The sequence below is a fragment of the Thamnophis sirtalis genome, unplaced genomic scaffold, assembly GCF_051295495.1.
Source record: "Thamnophis sirtalis isolate CommonGarterSnake01/CBP01778 unplaced genomic scaffold, rThaSir2_p1.2 scaffold_7, whole genome shotgun sequence".
Lineage (NCBI taxonomy): Eukaryota > Metazoa > Chordata > Lepidosauria > Squamata > Natricidae > Thamnophis > Thamnophis sirtalis.
The window spans coordinates 51,633,049-51,657,192 of record NW_028261387.1 but is presented as its reverse complement, the minus strand read 5'-3'; the positions used below and the strand labels follow the sequence as shown (position 1 = coordinate 51,657,192).

Here is a 24,144-nt window from a genome sequence, read left to right as displayed (position 1 = left end):
GAGCTATTTACAATAGTCGCTTCTTTTTATATCAGATTGCAGAGCATGTTGCATGTTCTCTGAAGTGATTGGGTAGGACAACATAAATAGTATCATTAATATAAAGCTAGCACTAGGAGCAATTTTATAATGCACAAAGCAAAACTGTTGACTGATTGCTCAATTGTCCTGATTTAGGAAAACATCTTCAGATACAATGCTGAATTTTATTTTGCTATGCAGTTCGGTTTTGAATGTTATATGCCAATCTTTAATCATGTAAAAATAAAGTTTATTTCCTTTTTAGCTTTTAGAATTGTGTTAAATCACAGTCAGGCAGCCAATCAAATCATCCCCATAAATAAACACAAAACGCACTATCCTTAATATTATACTGATTTCTACAGAGCAAGGTCAGCAATACAAGTAGTCCTCACTTACCAACTGCCTTGCCAGTGACTGTTCAAAGTTACAAGAGTTGAGAAAAAAATCAGCTTTGCAACCAATCCTTGCATATATGGCAGTCACAAAGTTGGACAGCCACTTTTTGCGAGGTTCACAACCAGTTTCCAATGAACAGAATCAATTTGAGAATGCAAATGTGAAATCACAACTCAGAATCCCATGATGTCTTGCTTAATAACCACAGCGATTTGCTTAACCACAGAAGCAGAAGTGACATCCAGCCTCATGACATGATTTTTTTTTCTTAGCAACTGTCACACTTACTGCCAGTTGCCAGTCCCAATTGTGTTTAGTAAGCAAGGACTACCTGAATTCCTGTTTGAAACCCTGTTCTGGTGGAACAACACTGGATTAATTGTACGTCTAGTGGAGATGTTAACCGAGATTATCTATAACCAGACTAGTTATAAATTAATCCATTTTAACTAAAGGTGAAGAAATATACTGAAATCAAGATCTGTGCATACATTCTATATTTCTCTTAGTTGTTGTAGGTATACAGGTAGTCCTCGAGTTACGGTCGCAATTGAGCCCATGTCATAACTTGTAATGGCTGTAAAGTAGGTCAATCATGTGACCAACCCTGTTTTACTAGCTGTTCTTGCAGAGGTTGTTAAGCAAACACCATAGTCATTAAGTTAACGCATGGTTTATAGGCTGGTTTTATTGAAAACTAAAAATAAATGCTAGTTTATGACCAAACTATGACTGTGGGTCACTGCAAATGGCCATTAAAGCATCCTGTTTGCCAAATGCCCAAAGTGTGGTCATGAGAATGGGACCGGGGGGAGGGGGGGAAGGAGCACAACCATTGGAACCTCAAGCAGTTGTTAAGTCTAGAACTATCTGTGGTCTGATTTTTTTCTGAAATGGGAAGAGTTTGTGCTACTCTGGTCAAAGTCTAGCGTTGATTTTGTCTGAAATGCCAGCAATTGTTTGTGACTGAAACTATTAACTTCAGTATAACTGTCACACTACCCTGAGAACTACATTGATGTAGTTCAAAGAAGAAACAGAAACATTCTGTACTTCTCCAAAATGCTCCATTCCCACAATGGCAGGTCTGGATCATGCCTAAAAAAAGCCAACAGCACATTTATATGAAAAAAATGCATTTAATATTCTCATGCCAAACTCTCTGACAGTGTAGAAAGTACAAAGTTACCATAATTCAATAGACAGCTTAAAAATAATAAAAGCAAAACAAAACAGTATATAAACAGCTTTTGTTTTCTTCACCAGGAAAACGTTATGCATGCTCACAAACCCATTTTCTGCATCTCAAAAGGATTTGGGCAAAGGACAAAGCCGTAGAGATAGAAAGCCTGGAGACCAGCCTAGGGTATGTATATCAGCATACTTATAACCACTGAGAGCATGATGGTGATCCTGGTTCTAGTTTTATTTCAGTACATGTCAGGTTTTTTTTTGTTAGCCCGGGGCTGTAGAATCCCAGTACTCCCAATCCTCAGAGCAATTCATCTCAAGCAAACGCTTTCACATGTTTTTACTTACCAAGATTAATTTTACAAAAAAAAATGAATTTGAAGAAACCTACCTGTAGTACTGGCAAGAGTGACATTCCTTCTCAGCATATCATAAACAAGGCTGTGGAAAAATAATGAATAATGAGCAGAGAACATTACTTGTATAAAAGACATAATTATATAAAGAATAATATTTTTAAAAAGGTAAAGGTTTCCCCTGTCCAGTCAGGTCTGTCTCTAGGGAGCGATGCTCATCTCTTTTTCCTAGCTGAGGGAGCCAGTATTGTACAAAGACGCTTCCATGGTCACGTGGCCAGCATAACTATATGCTCAGGCACACGGAACGCTCTTTCCTTCCTGCTGAAATGGTACCTATTTATCTACTTGCATTTGCTTGCTTTCAAACCACTAGATGGCAGAAGGTGGGGCAGAAACAGGAGCTTGGGTCTCAAACTGACAACCTTTTGGTCAACAAGCTGTGTGTCTTAACCACACAGTCCCCGCACCCATGCATAAAGAATATTTCTCTTTAGTTCAAATATTATGCAAGATGAAGTACTAATGAGCTCTCCAAAATCATGATACAGCATATGATTAATAAGAAGGAAAAGTAATCTACATCAGATGCAGTTAGAGAAATAATAGGAGTAAATATGGCTAATTTCAAGTCAATTCAATTTTTTTTAAAAAAAACATGTTTAAACTTTTTTCTCAGAACCATTACCAGTTCTCTCGTGTCAGTTCTCAATCTGCCATTAAATCCTTATAGCCATAGCCATTGCTGGCACAAAGACTCTGCAGGAAAATTTATCATAAACTCACAATTAACACCATGAATTCTCATTCTGTCAAGAGAGGGATTTACTGTATGCATATAAAATTAAGCATGCCAAATATACCTGTACCTGCATACTTTTTAAAGGAAAAAAAATCTGTAATCCTGGGAAATGGACTGTTTGGATAAACCACTTGACCGAATGATGAGTATCAGATATGAAGCTGGGAGGCTTGATAAAACTTCCATCCACAGAACTGCAATAGCACTTAGACTTATACACCACCCCTTAGTGCTTTACGGCACTCTCTGAGTGGATTACAATGTCAGCATATTCTCCCCAACAATCTGGTCTTCATTTTATCAACCTCGGAAGGATGGAAGGATGAGTCTACCTTGAACCCCATTGGGATCAAATTCCAGCTATGGGCAGTTAGCTTGCATTACTGCATTCTAACCACTGTGCCACCAAGGTTCGCTAAGAAGAAACCAATTCCATTCACGGGTACAATTACAGTAAATCTAAGTATTTCAGACTTCAAGTTCTGTAGCTGTTTAGAAAACCTCCATGCAAATACAAAATCAAAACAGAAGTTAGAGGATAATGCTAAATTTCTAAGTTTACTATCTGAATAATTTTTAACAGGAAAGATATTCAAAAATAATAGTGACATTCAAAAATAACAGTGGCACCTATAGACTGAAATAAAATATTCAATTTATTAATTTACATACTATTACTCATTCCGCTGCATATGGATATAGGAATATTCAATCTGTGAAATTTTTGTTTCTGTGTAGTTCCATCCCAAATCTCTCTACTGCATAGTTAGGACTAAATTTACAGGACTTAACTATGCAATACTATACTTGTGCAATTAAGTCCCATGGCAACAGCATGGCCTTAAGTATGCGTCAGCATGGGAGCAGAGAGTAATTAACTAAACAAGAGTAGTATCTGCATATTAGCACTACACATGGATATTACCATGCTCATTTGCTTCCATTCTGCTATAGTCAAATATACTGAACAGCCAAAGAAAAAAAGAGATTGGAATATTCAGCATTCACATATAATTTATACCCAAACCATAGGAGATATGGCTAGAAATTCAAGCATGAATTTTCTTCTTCATTTATACTCTTAGAAAAAAGATAATAAAGGAATGTAACTAATCATGCAAATAAGAATGGACAAAGCATAAGCTTAAAGTAACCAAGTTCACCAAAAATATTAATGCTATTAATCAGGATGAAGTTAGTAAAACAAATTGGTTGCAGTCAGCGGTGTGCTAGTAAATGTTTAAGAACTGGCTCCGCCACCTCCATTGCCACCAATGCCCTGTATACAGGTAGTCCTTAACTTACAACAGTTTATTGAGTAACTGTTCAAAGTTACAACAGGATTGAAAATGGAATTTATGACTGTTTTTCATACTCACGTGTCAGTTATGATTAATATGTGTCACATTATGATTGTTATAGCATCCCCCATCAAAATTCCGATACTTGGGAACTGATTCATATTTATAATGGTAGCAGTGTCCCAGGATCATCAGGCGAGCACTTTGTGGACTCAGATTCACTTAATGACCGTCTGACTAACTTAACAACTTTAGCAATTCACTTAACAACTATCGCAAGAAAAGTCGAACAAAGTGGAGCAAAACTTACTTAACAAATGTTTCCACTTAACAGCAGAAATGTTGGCCTCCACTGTGGTCATATGTCAAGGACTACTTGTAATAGCACAGAACAGCTGTTTGTAAGCTAGACATCAAGGCTTAATTCTGCTTGCAAGTGGCTTGCAACATTTCTGAAAATTTAGCAATGGGTTCTCACAAACAAGGGCAAACTGGCTCTGTCACATCAGTGGTTGAAGGTTTATAAAAGTTTTTCAAGAAACCTAGACAGTTATGCGAATTTTTCAATATTCTTCACTACCTAGCCTATAATCTCTTCCAAGTATTATACAAGAGGATTAAGGAACATTGACAAAACATATTTTAGTAACTGTGTTCTAATATTTATTTATTAAATTCATATTTGCCACTGAAGTGTATGTATTTGATAATTTTGTCAGATGCCACCAATTACAACACAATTCTTACAACAAAGTATTCAGTTAGAAGTGTGTTCTCAAAGGGAGTATTGGGCCAGAATTCACTGTATCTACTCAAAATAAAAGAAAACTCTTTGCTTTAGATAATAAAATTTGCAAGATCATATTCCATGGGTATGACAGAATTTCCTACCATGGTTCTTTTACAGAAAAACTCTGACAGCCCAAAAGCTCCCCCAGCTGGTCTTTTCCACAGTGTACCATATGCTGCTGTTCTCTGTCATACAACTGTTTCTGTGCAATGTACTCTCCAAGATAGATCATACACTAAAAAAGAAAGAAAATCTCAGTTATGCTTTCTTCTACAAAAATCATCTCAGTAGAGTTTACTTTCCATTGTTTCAGTAATTTTCAAACCTGCTTTGTGTTTGTGTGGGCACGCACACACATTTTTCAATGCAATATAAACAAACAACAAAGGAACACCATAAAGACAGTTATGGGTCTCTATCATAATTCATTAAGCAAGACAAAAGTGTCCTGAAATATTTTTTAAAAATCAATAAAGGACTAATATGAATCCAAAGTATAAGGAAATCACAGAATACATTTAAAAAGGAAAAACAAACGTTATGATTCGGTAAGTAAAACAATCAGGAAAAATATAGTGAGTTTATAGCCTCCAACAGGAACAATGGGCTTATTATTAATTATGCTTATTATTTAATCCTACCGTAGTTTTAACTGCTTCATATTTATGTATGGCTTTATTAGCTATTGCATTTTATTTGAATAGTGACCACTCCATGAGGAAGAAAGGAGGTTTTAAAATGTGATATATAAATAATTAAAAATAAAAATCTGGCCTATCACATGAAAGCAGCCATACATTAGAATGTTTATTTCAAAAAAAAGTAATGTAATCTGAAAACCGAAAGAATTTACACCAGACCTTTGTTATATTAGATCAGGGGTAGTCAACCTTTTTATACCTACCATCCACTTTTGTATCTCTGTTAGTAATAAAATTTTCTAACCACCCACCGGTTCCACAGTAATGGTGATTTATAAAGTAGGGAAGTAACTTTACTTTATAAAATTTATAAAGCAGAGTTACAGCAAACTCCTACCGCCCATCATGAAAGCTGTAACGCTCACTAGTGGCGTAGGGACCAGGTTGACTACCACTGTATTAGATTATAGGTAAAGATAAATGTTCCCCTTGCATATATGTGCTAGTTGTTCCCAACTCTGGGGGCGGTGCTCATCTCCGTTTCAAAGCCTAAGAGCCAGCCCTGTCCAAAGACGTCTCTGTGGTTGTGTGGCTGGCATGACTAAACGCCGAAGGCGCACAGAACGCTGTTACCTTCTCACCAAAGGTGGTCCCTATTTTTCTACTTGCATTTTTACGTGCTTTCAAACTGCTAGGTTGGCAGAAATATTAGATTATTCTCTCATACAAATTATGTAGACTGCCACCTTTGTCTGCATAAGATTGGATGCATTCAGATGGTCTTTCCCAGGTAGCTAAAGGATCCAACCATATCTAGAAGAGACTTAAAATGTTCCCCAAAAATCTAGTGGGCATCTCTGCCCTGTGTTTTGTGAACTGGAAAGACCTTGTACAAGATTGCATTATCCTTCTGCCTTATACCCTCCAAGAAAGTGGATAGAGTGTTCTCTAAGTTATCCATCACTGCCTTTGGGCTTGACCTATGCCTATCCAGACTCATGCAAGTAGATTGTGGATCACATGGATCTGGATGACTGTCAATATTCCTTAGAAATAGATTGTGGTAAATCCCCTAAAATTATCTCTAGTTCTGATAGTGTTATATAATTATTGCCCCGTCTCCAACCTTCCCTTTTTTGGTATTGGTGAATCCAATATAAATATGAAGCAGGCTATCTGGAAGCTTTTCAGTTAGGCCTAAGCATGGAATTAAGATAGTACTTGTGATTCTTATAAATGACCACTAATAGGACCTGGCAGGACTGTGTCTCTTGGGATGCTTTTAGATCTCTCAGTGGCTTTTGTCATTATCCACCACAATATCTTACAGGATTGAATTATGGGGATAAGGATTGGAAGGACAGAGGTCAGTCTCTCCTTTTTAACATCTCTATGATGATGTTAGATAAAGTTAACTATTACTTTGGGGACAGTGTTGTCAGTATACCTAGGGGGGGGGGGGGGCATTATCCTCTTATCCTGGTGCCTGAAGGCTGTCGGGATCTGGATGGGATAGACCTACCTAAAGCTGAACCCAAACAGGACACTATTTGTCCATTGAGGTTCTCCATCTATACCAATCTTATCTCTGGATGGTCAGGCTCTACCTCTTGAAAACAGGTCCTGCTGATACAGCAAATGAAGATGTACCTAGAAGGCCTTTTGCTCAACTTTGGCTTGTGTACCAAGTTGCAAATCTTAGTTTGCAGAAGAAGACATCCTCAATACCGCCCAGTTAAACTATGGCAATGCAATTTACATGAAGCTGCCTGTAAAAGCTACTTAAAACCTGCAATTAACCCAAAATGCACCAGCCTGTGTGCTAACTAGTTCATGTTGTTGGGAACATATTCCCCCAATATTGTGGGCTCTGCAGTAGCTTTCACTTAATTACCACCCTGATGCAATTTAAAGTACTAATTGCTAGTTTTGACCTTTATGGTTTGGCATCATGTGACCTACTCTAACTAAATTGTCTGCTCTAACTTCTATGCAAAATTGCAGCTTCTCAATTATCCAGGTCATGGATGTCTCAATGGTGCTTTTCAAAATGCAACTGGACTTGTTTCTTGGATGTGAGGCAAAATGTTTTCAAAGAAAGCCCAGTTGCCTTTTGAAAAGCACCACTAGGATATGCCTTCTTTAACCTGTATCAGTCTCACCTATTAGATCACATAGAGAAAAAGTACTCTTGGTGCCCTAAAAAAAAAACCCAATACCCTTTTTATGACCCTGTAGTCCCTGTTTGGGATATCAGAAAATAAAAGTGGCTGTGCTCTATAGCCACAATGTCAATCTTCTTAAAGGCTTGCTATAGAAATCACTCCTGCATATCTCCAAGCACATTCAGGATGATGGTAAAGGCAGAGCTAATCTGGAAAGCATTTCTACTTGTTTTGGAGTCATCTCCATGTAAACTGCATTGCTGTAGTTTAACTGGGTGGTATTGAGGATGTCTTCTTGTGCAAACTAGGGTTTGCAACTTGGTACACCAGCCAAAGTTGAGCAAAAGTCCCTCTAGGTACATTTTTGTTTTATTCTTATTTCACTCTCAGAAACTTTTCTTTTATGTATTTAAGCTTACTTAAATGTTTTAAATTTGTTTTCTGTCATATAAATCATGGAGAATCAAACTAATAGTCTCTAAGTGCAAATTAAATAATAAAACATAACAAGGTAGGCTGTAGTCTAGCGCATAACCTGTAAGAGGAGCACATTTTTCAAGCTGTTTATTATGCATAGAATTTAATACCCCTTTCATGACAGCAGCAGCAAAAAAAAAATTCAGGAGAAAAAAAACCAAAATGAAGAAAGCTGGCAGTGCTTCTAGCTATTATAGAGAACAGGTTCTCACTGCGCTAAATGTAGGCTGCTATGGCAAATTAACATTTTAACATGGAAACTCATTCATTTGAAGCATTGGATTTGTTTTTTGCAAAAATATTGGAAGCTAAATAAGTTATTTAAATGCATAAGTATTTAAAATAAGTCAAACAACTCTGCAGGAATATCTGACACATTCCTAATGAAAAGCCACAGCATTTAATTCCTAGCTGACAGAATAACCCTATAAATCACAGCCTGTGTCATTTTTCTAATATGTACACACTTTGCATTTTAAACTTAAAAGAAATGATTTTATAGGATGTTTCCAGTTTAGCTGACATGACTTTTCCAATAGAGAAGAAATAAAAAGCATAATTTAAAAACATTCAAGCATTAATTGGTCACCAACATCTTACACCTAGCAAGTGCAAACAAGTTTAAGCTTACTTAAACTTAAATGCTCCAGCCCTATGAAATGAGCTGCCCCCAGAGATCCAGGCCCTACCTACTCTCATGGCCTTCCGCAAAGCTATTAAAACCTGGCTTTTCCGGCCCCTCTCTGATTGGGTGTATGTTGTGCTTTTTCTTAACTTTGTTGTGTCTCATTGTTTTAATTCTTTTTTAATAATTTTTCATTTCTGTAAGCCGCCCGGAGTCCTTCGGGATTGGGCGGCCTAGAAATTCAATAAATGAAATAAAATGAAATGAAGTTACCAAGCACCCAGATCACAATGTTATGGATGGGGGTAGGGTGGCTGCAATATTTGCAATGATTGGAAATGCTTTATAGCAGGGATGTCAATCATGTGACATATTGTGACTTTTTTCTCCTCACTAAACCAGGGGTGGGCGTGGCCAGCGCATGACACATCCAGCCTGCGGATCATAAGTATAGCACCTCTGCTTTATAGGCTGTAAAGCACCCTTTCCCAAACCACTTATAATTCAAATCATTGTTAAACAAATAAGTCAAGGACTACCTGTACATTTTCTTCTTTCTCTTCCACTTGTCAGGACTACTAGTTTTACTCTAGAACAGGAATGTCAAACTCCCGGCCCACCAACCACGCCCCATTTTAAGGAAAGGGAAAAGTCACGATATGTCACATGATGACAATGTGACGGTGCAGGTTTGACAACCCTGCTCTAGAAGCATACCCAGCATTAAAACTTTGCAGCCACATCACATGGAATAAGAATATGGATATAGACTTGGTCTGTAATGGATGCCATTAAAAAGCAAATTAGGACACATTTCTTTCTTAATTCAAATTTAGATAACCTGACTTTCCAGGGTAGAATTGTGTGCATAGAAACTCACCTCTTTTAACGTAAAAGTTTCACCCTTAGCACCTGCTGCATGCAGAACTTTCAGCAGTGGCAATTTTGGTCGTACCTATGATAAACCAAGTGGATTTTTTTTTAGACATGTTGTAGAAAGCTGGACAAATCAATATTAAAAAACTACTTCCCACAGGTTACAAATTTAAAGCTTTAAAAACCCTAATTCCAGGTAAGTTTCACGGCATCAAGCTAGCAGAGGAAAACAAATACAACTATTTCACAGAATCGCAGCAATGCTAACTTTTCCCTCTTTTACCAGATTACAGTCTTCAATTGAAAAATGAAATTATATTACCTGTTTGACTGGTTCAAGTGATGATTTGCAGGCATTCTCAGATGGCCGAAATTGTGCCGAGGTAGATGTCATTTTGGCAGTATAGTAGCTGTCAGTATTAGAAGCCTAAAATAGAAATCAGGTTTACTTCATAGATTTATACTCACTTCTCCTCCAGCTGATATACACATGTGCCAACTGATATACACAGAATTTTCTCCTCCAGTATTTTGCCACACTTTGTGAGATAGGTGGATAGGTGGGTTAAGACAAAGAGTCACCAACCCAAAACATCCAGCGAACTACCATAGCTGAAACTGAACTTGAACACCTATTCAGTGTTACTCTCACATAAGATTAAACATTATTTTCAGAAGCCTTTGAGGCCAATTTGATATACATCACATACGGATAACACCAGAAATGCATTAATGACTACCATGCCAATCATATTATCTTTTAATTTCGGTTATCCTAAGCTTGAAAGAAAACCTTGCAATGCCCACCTTATTAAATCTCTGAGAGAGGTACCTTTTTAAAAGTGTTGTTCCTTGCAATGTTCTTCAAACTGCTTGAAGCAAAAGAGAACAAATTGTGCTCTTTGACATGTTGAGACAAGTAGCTAACTTGTTAATGTGACTCATGGGATGTGAGCGTTGCTGACTCATTCAACCACTATAGGAAATTCTTCCTCCAAAGTTTACTCAGCAAGCAATGATGAGACCACTATCTGTCCCTATTAATTAAAAACTGATGGCAAATACATTTTATGCCACCATAATGCTTGAGAAAACTAAATATATAGTTTTCAAGTCAGAAAGACCCATTTAATTTTCACTAAGTTCAAGCAATGAAAAAGAGAACATCTCTAAACTTCCAATTTTTATTTTAGGATTACTGCAGTATCAAATTCAGTAGCACCAAACACATTTTAAATCATGGCAAAGTTTTGTGTATTGTATTATATACCACTCTATAATATGATAAAGATGTAATCTTATGTCTTTTCGAACACAAATAACATTAAGATTATAAAATCAAAGTATGCATAAAAAATAAAATTTAAAGCAGCCTCAACATTAAAAACAAAACAAAGCCAAAATTAAAACAGGGAAGCCCAGGCTACAAAGCAGTCTGCCATAAAGTATGGGGAGGAGGGGGGATGCAGGGATAGGGATGACAGGAACCAGAACTGCCAACCAGACTCAACGATTGAACAATCCAAGGACAGAGGCATGGGAATGGAATGTGAAACCAAAGAGGCACCAAAGCTTAGGACTGTTACCAAAACAACTAATTTGATCTTTATGGGTTCAGAATTTTCAGTTTTAAAATGCTTAAATGAGCAGTAAAATATTCTCAAGAACAAAAAGCAACAATAGCAACAATACCATTTTGGGAATGTTATTTAAAAGAATAAGGCCTCCCTTTTGAGGTGAAACTCAAAAAATTAGAATATGGTGTAAAAGTTCATTTATTTCAGTAATGCAACTTAAAAGGTGAAACTAATATATGAGATAGACTCATTACATGCAAACCAAGATAGTTCAAGCTATGATTTGTCATAATTGTGATGATTATGGCTTACAGCACATGAAAACCTCAAATCCACAATCTCAGAAAATTAGAATATTGTGAAAAGGTGCAATATTCTAGGCTCAAAGTGTCCCACTCTAATCAGTTAATTAAGCCATAACACCTGCAAAGGGTTCCTGAGGCTTTAAATGGTCTCTCAGTCTGGTTCAGTAGGAATCACAAACATGGGAAAGACTGCTGACCTAACAGTTGTGCAGAAAACCATCATTGACACCCTCCATAAGGAGGAAAAGCCTCAAAAGGTTTGCAAAAGAAGTTGGATGTTCCCAAAGTGCTGTTTCAAAGCACATTAATAGAAAGTTATGTGGAAGGGAAAAGTGTGGAAGAAAAAGGTGCACAAGCAGCAGGGATGACCGCAGCCTGGAGAGGATTGTCAGGAAAAGGCCATTCAAAAGTGTTTGGGACTTTCACAAGGAGTGGACTGAGGTTAGAGTCAGTGCATCAAGAGCAACCACACACAGACGGATCCTGGACATGGGCTTCAAATGTCATATTCCTCTTGTCAAGCCACTCCTGAACAACAAACAACATCAGAAGCGTCTTACCTGGGCTAAAGAAAAACAGACCTGGTCTGTTGCTTAGTGGTCTGCTTCTGTGTGGTATTAGTTTCACCTTTTAAGTTGCATTACTGAAATAAATGAACTTTTGCACAATATTCTAATTTTTCGAGTTTCATCTGTACAATCGTTTAATTAGTATAAGCATCATTTTATTCCCTTAAAAGAACTTGGGTTTGAATACACACCAGAAAATACACAAATTTGAATAGTGTGATCCCTAGCGCTTTACTGCTTTAACAATGAAAATTTTAAATCATGTCTAGAGGTGGGTGGTAATCTAAACAGCTGATAAAGTGTTGATAACAAACTTTGTCAAAGCTGACAAAGACATTTCCAGACATAAAAAACTCATCTGATTCTCTAATAACATTACTGAATCAGTAGGCACCATATGAGAGGGCCAACCCCCCTCTAGCTAACCCCATCTAGATAACCAATCATCTAGAAAAGGCTAAATGAACAATCATGGTTTATTCTCCATTATGTCTAAACTAGATTTCATTATATTAAGAACCTATTTACCGGTTCCACCACAAAATCGCGGAGAACAAAATCGCGCTCGACGAAAGCGCGCATTTGACGTCATCACAGTGCGACGAAAACATCGCGCTGTGATCGAAAAATGTAAAAATAAAGCTAAAACCTTACCCTAACCCCCCCAAACCTAACCCTAAACCTAACTCTAAACCTAACCCTTAACCTAACCCTAAATCTAACCCTAACCGTTAACGTAACGCTAAACCTAACGCTAACCCTTAACCTAACGCTAAACCTAACGCTAACGCTCTAAACCTAACCTTTAACCTAACCCTAACCCTAAACCTAACCCTTACCTTTATGTGAATCGGCTTGGTTTAATTTTAATTTTATTTCAATTTTTAATTTTTTTCGTCGCGCTGTGATGACGTCACATGCGCGCTTTCGTCGAGCGCGATTTTGTCCTCCGCGCTTTTGACGGGTCATGCTATTTACCAATCTTGATTAATTACTCTCACAGTGTAATTCATATCTTATGAGACACAAATTTGTATTCCAGCATGGCAACTGTAAAACAACATATTGATGACATCATGGACCAAGTCTATATATGAGTTTCCCCATATGGATATTAGGCAGGATAAATAAAAGAACCCATATTCCTAAAGCATACCGAGTAAGAAGTATGCACTCCAACACCTTTTTCTGAAAATCGCCATCCAACCAGGAGCAGAACCAGCATTAAACAGTATATTACGCAGTCAACTCAGCCAACTTTTGTATATATACACCATGGTTCAAAATTGTTGACTTTAAAACTAGATAGTAATGATGCATAAAATGACAGATAGCAAGCAACAGGCTATGCATATTTCCTTCTTACAGAATCAACAGAAACAGAAATGAAAATATGTATGAAAAATAGCCATAGTGAGATAGTTTAAAAAGCACGTAATCATGGAATTAATTTACTTATTTTCAGTTGGAAAAGGCATTCAATAAAATGGGCACATTTCTTATTTAAATGTATCCAGAGAAAGAAGGTCTCTCAATATTACAATGTCAAAAAATATACACTATGACATAAAAGATGTTTAATAGACTATACTAGTTGAAATAAATTTTTCCTAACAATGGAAAAATAATTTGCCATTCTGAGATTTTTTTTAACTTTATAGTTTAAACTAGAGTACTTGAATTTCCTAATGATCACCCATCAAAACAGATTCTACTTAGGTTTTGTCGACATCAGCAAAGGTCAAGCAGGTGCTGCCTCCTTTAAATCAAAAGCTTTCCATAGATTCTTCCCCAACCTAATCTGTTTCAAACATCAATGTTCTTATTTTTTGCTAGCGTTTTATACATGTCCATTGTAGTTACCAGATCATTTACTGAGATGTTACAAATAAGAGAACCCAATGACATTTGATATATCATACAGACTAAACATGTAGTTTATTTACAAGTGACATGCCAATCTAACCAATGTAATTCATGAGCTATCATTATGGCAAAATGAGTGAATGCACATGCTAAACGTGTTAACATTTTGTGTGAGGCTCTATCAATAATCTTAAAGTTTCTTGCCAGGATTTTTGCTGTAAGTGGCAAGTTAAGAAACCATAGTATTTAATAATTGAGGAACACAAATTAAGACACTAAGGACAGTAACAGCAAACATATTGGAGTGAACATTTAGTAGTAAAGCAAAGCTTTCTCTGCCTCCTTCTGCACTATAGCATTAAATGCATAATGTGAGTACTATTTATCATCCACAATTAAATAATGGAATATTGTCTTCCTATATACTTTGAATATAAATGTTTTTAATAAAAAAAGAAACAACAGTATTTCCTATATTGCAACAGCAGACATTAAAATAAACTTACTTTTATCTAAGGAAGACTCTTCAGTGAAGCATACACAAGATAAAATTTCTAATCTGTGAAAAGTTTACTAACTTCCTTGTCCCTAGTCAAAAGAGATACTATTTGGTTTTTCAGTTACTAATCTATCATATGGAGGGAATACGAAGTAGGTGTCTTGCCAGTGATACCCTTAAATTACTCACACAGTGGCTAGTTCACACATCACAGTAAGTCTGTAGTAATTCAACCCGGCATCTTAATGCAAAGTGAGAACCTAATAAAAGCTGTCATCTAGACAAGAAAGAAGCAGGAGTCTGTAATCTCCTGTCTCCACTAAAGTACTAATCAGTCACAACCATGCTTAATTTCCGATCTGAGATAAGGTCAGCTAAATACCGCCACCTGCTGAGAATAAAGGATGCTGATTATAATAAATTAAAGTCTCCTTCCAGTTTCATGCTGCAGTAAGATTTCCTCTTTTTGAAATGTCCTTATGCTAACAATTAATGTGAATAAACTAAATTTCTGTTCATATATAGCAACACCTGGAATAAAAAAATACTCAATATAGTGGTACCATTGGGTTTTTAAGTAAGTTCATTTTTAATTATTTATCCCACACATTCATATGGGTTGGAGATGAATTTCATGCATGACAACACTACTACAACACTTTCTAGCTGGTCAATAATATTCTCATTTAAATAATAATATAAAAATAAAAATTGGTTTTAAAAGAAAAAATGCAAAAGATCTACGCTTATGTTGAATATTTCTTTGCAATCATTATCCAGAAAGATAATGGATATTTTTTTCAATTTTTTAAACAAAACTTATACATTTTACAAAATATTGGAATTATTCTTGTAAGCTATATTGACAGTTGTTCAATCATGAAAATAAAACCATTAGGCTAACTAAAAATATTGGCCTTCAAAGATAAGAAAGTCCAGTTGCCTCCTGGGGGGAAAAAAAACACCTTTGGGTCTTTAATGCAGTTTTTTTTTTCAAACTTGGCCACTTAAACTCAGCATCAGTGCTGGGTGGGGAATTCTGATAGTTGAAGTCCACACATTTTAAAGTGGACTTAAACTTTGGAAAAACACTGCTTTAAAGCAACTATAGATCTGCTCTATTATTGCATTCCCATCTGCACCCATACACCTTTCTGCAATCTAGTCTGAAGCATTATGTAGTCTTACTGTGCTCTATCTGACCTGCAGAAAAACTGATAAGGCACTGGAGTGGGTACAATTATAGGCCCTTTGGTTACTTGGAGGGCAGGAGAAGGATATGAAATGAGGCCAGCCTGGAGTATCTTTGAGCCTTCCCATGTAATTATAGTACAGTAGTGGCCAAAATTGTGGAAACCTTTTGGGAAAAGTGTACAGTATTTTTGAGGTTTGGTGGCTAATAACACTACTTTTTGGGGAGTAGTATTGTAAAATTATATATCAATGGAAAGATAATTTAATCCAGAATGTAATGCAATAACTTTTATGAAGGATTTGCTATTAGAATAGCAGTTATAAAGAAGTAAAACACGTAGAAAAACAAGATTTACAAAAATAATCACTTATCTTCCCATGGAGTAGTTTAGTTCTGCAGCTGTTACAATGTGAAACCAAGTTTGAATGATTGCTTCTATTAACTGGGTTTTACTGCTGACTATATTTGGCTACAACTTTTCAGCGAATGCAGATAATTGAACAAACCTTGTTGCATTACATGCTTGATTAAATTATCTTTCCATTGATATATAATTTTATGGTACTACTCCCAAAATAAAAGTGGTGTTATTAGCCACCAAACCTCAAAAATATACTTTCCCCTAAAGGTTTTCACAATTTTAGCCACTACTGTATATCGCCCGTCTACCTCGGATACTGTAACTGCGATATTATTCACAACACAGACCGCGTTGCCCTGCCAGTCTAGTGGCCGTTAATCAGTTCTTAAGATGGGAAGTGGACAATAGACAGTAATGCACTCTGTTTCTCTCTCTTCCCCTGATCCCGTATCCTTTCTCTTGCACACCCGCCTAATTCTTCACTCTTTCCACTTTTAAACAACTTCCCTAGAAACCTCGTAGCCAGGTTTCTGCATCTGTCCCGCCGTGTTGGCAGTCTAAGCGGCTGCAAAAAAAAATGCACTCACGGTAAAACTCCTCAAGGCTGCTCCCACCCCAGCTGTTTAAGCTCACGCCGATCTCATCGCCTCCATTTTATTTTGGGAGGGGAAAGAAGGCAAAGCCGCCTTTTTTGCCTGCGAGTCAATATGGAGCCCCACGTTCTTCCGCCAGGATCATAGAGAGCAGAGGCTCCACTAAAGGAACAGCCGCCTCAAACTTCCGGGAATGGTCGATCTTTATGAGAGAGAAAGAGAAGCACCGTCTTCTCCGTCTGCTCTGCGCAGCAGAGGCGCTAACGAGTAAGAGTAACTTCCTGGGAAGCCAGGCTTTGGGGCGGAAATGCTTCCTCTTTGAAAGGACACGTAGACTACAGAAATGGGGAGAGTTGAGAACGCTACACTTTCGGGTTCACTCCTTGCTTAAAATATAGATGTTTCTGCTGAGCTGAGAAGGACAGACTTGAACCAAGCTCTCCAAAGTTCTGTTTTCCTTCATCATCATCATAAACAACCTGTCCAGTGTGTGTGTGTGTGTTTGTGTGTGTAATAAAATATCTAATCTTGCCCCTGTACAGGCAGTCCTCGACTTAACGACCACAATGAAGCTCAAAACTTCTGTTGCTAAGTGAACCATGTATTAAGTGAATTTTGCCCTGTTTCACGATATTTCTTGCCATAGTTGTTAAGTGAATCACTGTAGTTGTTAAATTAGTCAAAACTGTGGTTTAGTGAATCTGATTCCTCACTGACTTTGCTTGGCAGAAGGTCCCCAAAGGTGATCATGTGACAGACACGGCAACCGTCATAAATATGAGTCGGTTGCCAAGCGTCTTCATTTTCATCATGTGATGACCACAGAGATGCTGCAATGGTCATAAGTGTGAAAACTGGTCAGAAGTGATTTTTCAGTGCCATTGTAGCAGAGGTGCCAACAAGTGCCGTTGTAACTTTGAACGGTCACTAAATGAACTTAAAGATAAGTCAAGGACTACTATAATTATCTCTTTGCCTACCACTACTGTCCATGGAGCTGTGGTGCCTTTTGGACCCAAATATCTCAATCAGCTGAAATGTTTTCTTATGGTGGCTGGGTGGAAGACTGAAACCCCCTTATTGTGTGTATTTGTGTGTATGTGCAGGGTTGGTCAATACCACCCACCTTACAAACAAATACTATTGTAGTAGACTACCCTTCATATATCCGAGCGGTAAATGGTTTAGAATAGAATAGAATAGAATAGAATAGAATAGAATAGAATAGAATAGAATAGAATAGAATAGAATAGAATAGAATAGAATAGAATAGAACAGAACAGAACAGAACAGAACAGAACAGAACAGAACAGAATTCTTTATTGGCCAAGTGTAATTGGAGACATAAGGAATTTGTCTTTGGTGCAGATGCTCTCAGTGTACATAAAAAGACATGAAAAGAATCATAAGATACAACGCTTAATGATAGTCATAGGGTGCAAATAAGCAATCGGGTAACAATCAGTATCAATATAAATTATCATATCCTTTCCTAGAAATGCAAATTGTCGGTAACTTTTTCAAGCTTTAGAGACGATGAATCTGCAAATATTAGCAGCTAACCAAAGGAATTTTTTTTCTTCTCCTAAACTAATTTTTTTCAGCTGGATTTGCAACGTTGTTCACTAAATGTCTTCGTTTCTCACCATGAATATGTGCAGTAGGTAGCCACAGAAGTCATGCGAGATTTAAATTTAATATAAATTAAACAAATGTATTTATTTATGCCTTTAGATTCAATACAACATTTATAACCCATGCCGAATGCAAGGGAAACCTCAGGGATGCAAAAACAATCTCTTGTTCCATAATTACGACTGGAATAGTAAGCATCGAAGTTGCAAACCTGCAATTGGCCCTCGTAAATAAGAGAATGAGCTGTATACCAATCTGTTTTTTTTAATATATTGCATCTTTGAACAGCTACTCAGCATGGAGCCCGGATAGCTCAGTCGGTAGAGCATCAGACTTTTAATCTGAGGGTCCAGGGTTCAAGTCCCTGTTCGGGCGGGCAAATTTTTTTCTTCTTTTTTTTTTTATTCCGAACGTTCTTTTTAAAATTTCCCCTTCGTTTCTTCTTTATGTAGTTTATATATTTAATGTCGCCGATGTTTGCTAGGCGTACAGATGGATTTAAAACTAAAGTACCTCATTTCCTATGTATTTTAAAAAGACACCGGAATTTTATTCCTTTTTTTTCAATTTTATCCTTTGAAAGGACGTGGCTTAGGCGCAATATTTTTGGATGCGATTTTCTATTAAAAATCATTCTCGCCCGAACAGGGACTTGAACCCTGGACCCTCAGATTAAAAGTCTGATGCTCTACCGACTGAGCTATCCGGGCACTCTGCTTAAGCTTCTTTCCGCGTGCAAATGGCCTTATCAATTCCAGAAAGGAAAAGTTGAGTGTTATGTTTTTTTAATTGCAATTCTCAGTTTATGCCGAGTTCTATACTGGTAACCTATCCGTTTTCACTGATTTCTAGCTACGCTCATCTTTCATTCCTGTGTCCTTGTCAATTTCTCATTTTTCAGGGAGAGTGTGAAAAGGTACAAACAAGATAGAACAAGGTTTTGAAAAAGAATTATTAAAGGATCAAACTGGTAATCAAACAGCTACCTCAGCCTGAGTCTTAGTTGTGTAAGTAACATACAAATTTTGAAGATCCTGCTTAAAGCAATAACAGAAGGCATGCCACCTATTATTTTATTCCTTCGAAGTGAGCAATTAAAATATCTCTGCTTAAACTTTCCCTGCTCTCAGCTTTTCCTTGCGACAATCACAATTGGAACCAGAAGTTTCATTGTTAAACAAGGCAGTTGTTAAGTGCCCGATTTTACAACCTTTTTTGCCATGATTGTTAAGTGAATCACTGCAGTTGTTAAGTGAATCATTTGGTTATTAACCAGATTTGATCTTGTTTTTTGGAAGCTGGTTGGGAAAGTTACAAAAGGCCATCACATGATCCCAAGATAGAGAAAAGAAGGGGGGGGGGACACATGATAGTATTTTAGTATTTGAAAGGCTGCCACAAAGAAGAGAGGGTCAATTTATTCTCCAAAACATCAGAGGGCTGGACAAGAAATAATGGATGGAAACTAAAGATGGAGAGAAGCAACCTGGAATTGTGGAGAAACTTCCCAACAGTGAGGTCAATTAACCAGTGGAACAGGTTGCCTTCAGACATTGTGGGTGCTTCATCACTGGCGATTTTTAAAAAGAGACTGGACTGTCACTTGTCTGAAATGGTCTAGGATCTCCTGCTTGAGCAGGGGGCTGGACTAGAAGAGGTCCCTTCCAGCTCTATTCTCTATTCTAAACACATGACAGTTGCCAACAGCCTTCATTTTGATCATGAGACTATGAAGAGGTTGGTTGTAAATGTGAAAATGGTCATAAGTCACTTTTTTCAGTGAGTGCCATTGTAACGTCAAACAATTGTTAAAAGAATGGTTAAAAGTTGAGGAATTACTTGTACTAAATAAAAGGCACAGTAATTTTGCAAACACTCTATGGGAGAAAAATAACAACTTAAATCAAGACCTAACTTTTTAATTTTGTTTTGACAATCTTAAGGAAGTTCCTAGATATTTGTGTCATGGACAAGCAAACTTTCCCAGAAAAGGCCTCCTTGGTGCTCTCTGAGCTTGCTTGTTTGTTTGCAGACATTTCATTACCCTTCTAGGTGCCATCATCAATGCTAGTGAATATGAGGTTTGCTCTCTTGCCCTGCCAGTGTTGTTGCAAATGTGAGTTTCTTCTTGGCAGTTTACTCATTAAAGTATTGTTTTCTACTTGATTCTTTGTCTGGAATTAATCCTTGCTTATCTGGGTGGTGACCGCTGGAGAGGATGTGGCCTTTTTGTTTCCTTCTTAGCTTTTTTATTGTTTCTTTTGAATGATGATTAACTATGTTTTATCACTATGTGTCTATTGATGATAGATTTGTCTGAGTACTAAGTTTCCAGGAATTGCCTAGTGGTGTGTTTTTTTTTAGCTTTGTCTAGGATGCTTGCAATTTCCCAATTGAAATTCTGATTGAGTTTATCCATATCTTGGGAGATTAGGCAGGGAGGAGCTTTACAGCCTGTATGAAAAGTGCAGAGGATCCAAGAAGAACTGAAGTTATTGGTGACACAATACTACAGCATAGTGCATAATTCAGTTCATAAACTAGCTACTAGCAATTCATGTTTTCTGAGTCTTCAACTTCTTTCCTCTTTTGCCAGTTGCTTGCTTGACAGCCATGCAAAGACATCCTTAGCGCTCTCTCTCTCTCTCTCTCCCTCTCTCCCTCTCTCTCTCTCTCAGAGGGGCTGGAAGGGTGTGTGTAAGGTGGTCAGTAATGTTAAAGACTGGCAAGGACAATCATCTTCCTTCTGTAAGTAGCTGTTTTATTGTTTTGTGTACTTATTTTATCTTATTTAAGTAGTAAGTGCACAAAATAATAAATTTCCTTTTTTTATATCTTCTTTTTGTAGGTCATTCTTTGAGGCAAAAATTCAGTGACATCAACTTGGCAACTCCCACCCAGTCACATGAAGATAAATTTTATTAACTGACTTTTAATTCATATGCCACTCTTATTATCAGGATTAATTCTGAGACATGGCACCTTTTCAACAGATTTCTTGCCAAGATAAAGAGCTCCGTACACATTCAGACTTATCTACGCTGCATTCCCATTTATAATTTGAACCTCTGTCTGTTCTTAAAGGCTCCACACTTCTATTGGCTAATAGACATGAGTCAACCCTGCTCTCAACCTCGTCCCCACAATTCCTTTCCCCTGAGCATTTGTTTCTTTGACAGACAAACTGCAACTTGCTTGAAAATCATGTGGAAAACAGCAGGAACAACTTAGCTGCTGACATTTTACCAGTGAAAATAGAGACATTTTAGTAAGCTTCAGTTGTCAAGACTTGATACACAAATCCTTGTTTTTTTGGTATGGCACACTGTTAAAGCATAGAAAATAATGGTAGTTATATCTTAATCCCTAAGATTTATCTATAGTAGAGTGATAGTTTTAATTAAAAAAATAATCTTAGAAACATCACAAAAGCGTGTTTAACAATTATTTATTTACTTATTTATTTAAATAGCACTACTGAAATAATTTCTACTTAAGTAATCCTTTAACAAGCCCTTTAAATTTTCTGTACACCCTGAAGGGTTGTCACTTTATCTTTTATAAAACAGATATAATTCTGCCAGTTCTAATATGCACTGATTTCTCTGGTGCAATGATTTCCCTCTTTGTTTTGGGAACAGGTGAATTTTGTCAGAGGACTGATCAAATCATTTTTCAAATTAGAGATAATCTAAATATTTCTATTGATGGGCAATCATTAAATTTGCTACTAAAAACAAATAAAGCATAAGTTTCTTACATTGTAGCATTTTATTCCTTCCATCAAATATATGTGGCAAGTCTAAACTTGGTAAGAATTCAGTTTTTTGCATGGCTATTGCTATTGATGAAGTTTGAAAAGTTGGGATGAAGGCTTTTAATAAAAACCTCTATCTCAACTTTTGAAACTTTGTCACATACCCCAAAGATGGAACGGTGGTATAATGCCCACAATGTATAATCTCAATCTATCATTCCTGCATGGAAGCAGATAAGAATTTCTTGGCTCTCCACAAAATTTGCCATATTGTATCATTTAATTGTGTACCTGAATCTGGCTCCCAAACTTCTCTTCTGCCTAATGTAGGTTACTGTACTGATATCAAATTTCCAACAAACCTGAATTTTATTCTTGCTTCTTCAGGTTGCTTGAAATAATTAATGACTGATTTCTCAAAATTAGATAGCAAGCATTACATCACTCGCTTAACTCATCAAAATGAAATTTTGTCAGTACTTTATGATCCAATTGTTCTCTTCCTTACCATAAATTGCCAATTTTTATAAGCATATATTAGTGCACATAAACTCTTATTTTTCAAGTATTCTATTCTATCTTGGTTATAAAACCCTGATTTTATCATAAGGAAAACTAGTGGGGAAATAACTGGCATAAATAAATTACCCCAATGTGTAACCTTTTGAGAGTTTAAGAATTTTTAATCATCATGATGGTAAAGAAGTAAAACATTACAAAATACCAACTAATTTAGCTATGAGTTCAAAATCAATCTCAAGATGGAAAAGGTAGGTGATATATCTTCATCAGTAGCTTCCTTTCTTGGTTTCAGGTTAAGAATGTATTTCTAGTACATAAGAAAGATACAAGTTATGGTATGTGCAGATGCAACTGTAACTGAAACAAATTGTAAAGTTTAAAACAAATTATACAATAATTGCCAGTTTATTAAGCAAAAGCTCAAAAATTTCTTTCCAGATTTTGCATTGAGAATATTGCATGTTACATGGTGTTACATTAGTGTCTTTGTATGTTTCTAATCATTTATAGTTTTTGTGAACTGAAAAGAGCTTTACAATTCCATGATTGATTTCTTACTTTTGTTTAATTTTTAAACTGAAGGTTTTTTAAAGAATTGCTGGATTTCTTAAAACAATTGGAATAGTACTAAGGAAAGCAAGAAGTTGTTGAAACATGAAGTGGAAATTACAATTTCAGTACAAGTCTAATGCAATTTCTTTATGATTCAACTTAGATAGGATTTAGAGTAAACAAATACTCCTACAATACAGATGCTTACTCACTGCCAAGTAGAATGTATTCAATGAGTCAGATTTCCAGTGAACTACAATATACCATAGATTCCCTGCTATATAGTTATACTGTATTTCAGTGTTTTTCAACCTTTTTTGTGCAAAGGCACACTTTTTTCATGAAAAAAACCACGAGGCACACCACCATTAGAAAATGTTAAAAAAATTTAACTCTGTGCCTATATTGACTATATATAAGGTGTTTTTCCCACGGCACACCTTATACTATGTCACGGCACACTAGTGTGCCACGGCACAGTGGTTGAAAAACACTGATGTATTTTATTTGCTCCTCGGTGTAATTTTATTTTTGTCCACTTGGGAGCAGTGGAAACAATAAAACTTTAAATATGTTGAAATAAAATTCAATATTATTAATGTAAATAATTTCAATAAATTCAAATAAATAAAAGTATAGATGTTATTGCAATTGTATAATGCTACTACCAGATCTACGTTGCAGAAGTCCAGATGACCATCAAAATCTATACAGTATTAACATAACACCTTTATGAGATCAAGTGACTAAGGACAGTTTATATTTACTTATCAATCAAGATAGTAAAATGTATATTTTTAAGCATTTTACCTGTTGACAAATTCTTAGAATTTTGAAATAATCTGACATATACAACATGAGGCCATGTCAGTTCCAAAAACCTGGGATAAAGTTCTGAACAGTGTCACTAAATTGGCATTTTTAAGGAGACGGAGAGAAAAAAAGGTTTCAGTACTGATTCAGAATAATGTTAACTACATTTAATTTGAATTAAAGATAAATAAAAAGACATTAAATAGCATTTAGTTTTTCTCCTATATTATGTATGTATGATAAAAGTATGGGCGAC

At 36.4% G+C, this 24,144-nt stretch overlaps 1 protein-coding gene and 2 non-coding genes across 9 annotated transcripts in view; 1 reads left to right on the top strand and 2 right to left on the bottom strand.

The window, feature by feature from the left end:
* The window catches only part of MDM4 (MDM4 regulator of p53), a 30,002-nt gene extending 13,226 nt beyond the window's left edge, over positions 1 to 16,776 (bottom strand). For 2 of the 7 annotated variants that reach the window (XM_087720028.1, XM_087720029.1), the window contains exons 1-5: positions 16,604 to 16,773; positions 9,967 to 10,071; positions 9,649 to 9,723; positions 4,962 to 5,095; positions 2,003 to 2,052 (exon numbers count right to left, since the gene is read on the bottom strand). In XM_087720028.1, coding sequence (XP_087576154.1) covers positions 2,003 to 2,052; positions 4,962 to 5,095; positions 9,649 to 9,723; positions 9,967 to 10,038 — 331 coding nt within the window. In that variant the 5' untranslated portion in view covers positions 10,039 to 10,071; positions 16,604 to 16,773. Of the gene's footprint in view, positions 1 to 2,002; positions 2,053 to 4,961; positions 5,096 to 9,648; positions 9,724 to 9,966; positions 10,072 to 10,476; positions 10,553 to 16,603 lie in introns of those variants that run through there. The other 5 variants (XM_087720024.1, XM_087720026.1, XM_087720027.1 and 2 more) reach the window with 5 other exon arrangements.
* A 1,770-nt stretch (positions 16,777 to 18,546) lies between these two features.
* TRNAK-UUU (transfer RNA lysine (anticodon UUU)) lies at positions 18,547 to 18,619 on the top strand. The gene has a single exon. It is a non-coding gene; the product is annotated as a tRNA-Lys (tRNA).
* A 262-nt stretch (positions 18,620 to 18,881) lies between these two features.
* TRNAK-UUU (transfer RNA lysine (anticodon UUU)) lies at positions 18,882 to 18,954 on the bottom strand. The gene has a single exon. It is a non-coding gene; the product is annotated as a tRNA-Lys (tRNA).
* Between the last annotated feature and the right edge of the window lie 5,190 nt (positions 18,955 to 24,144).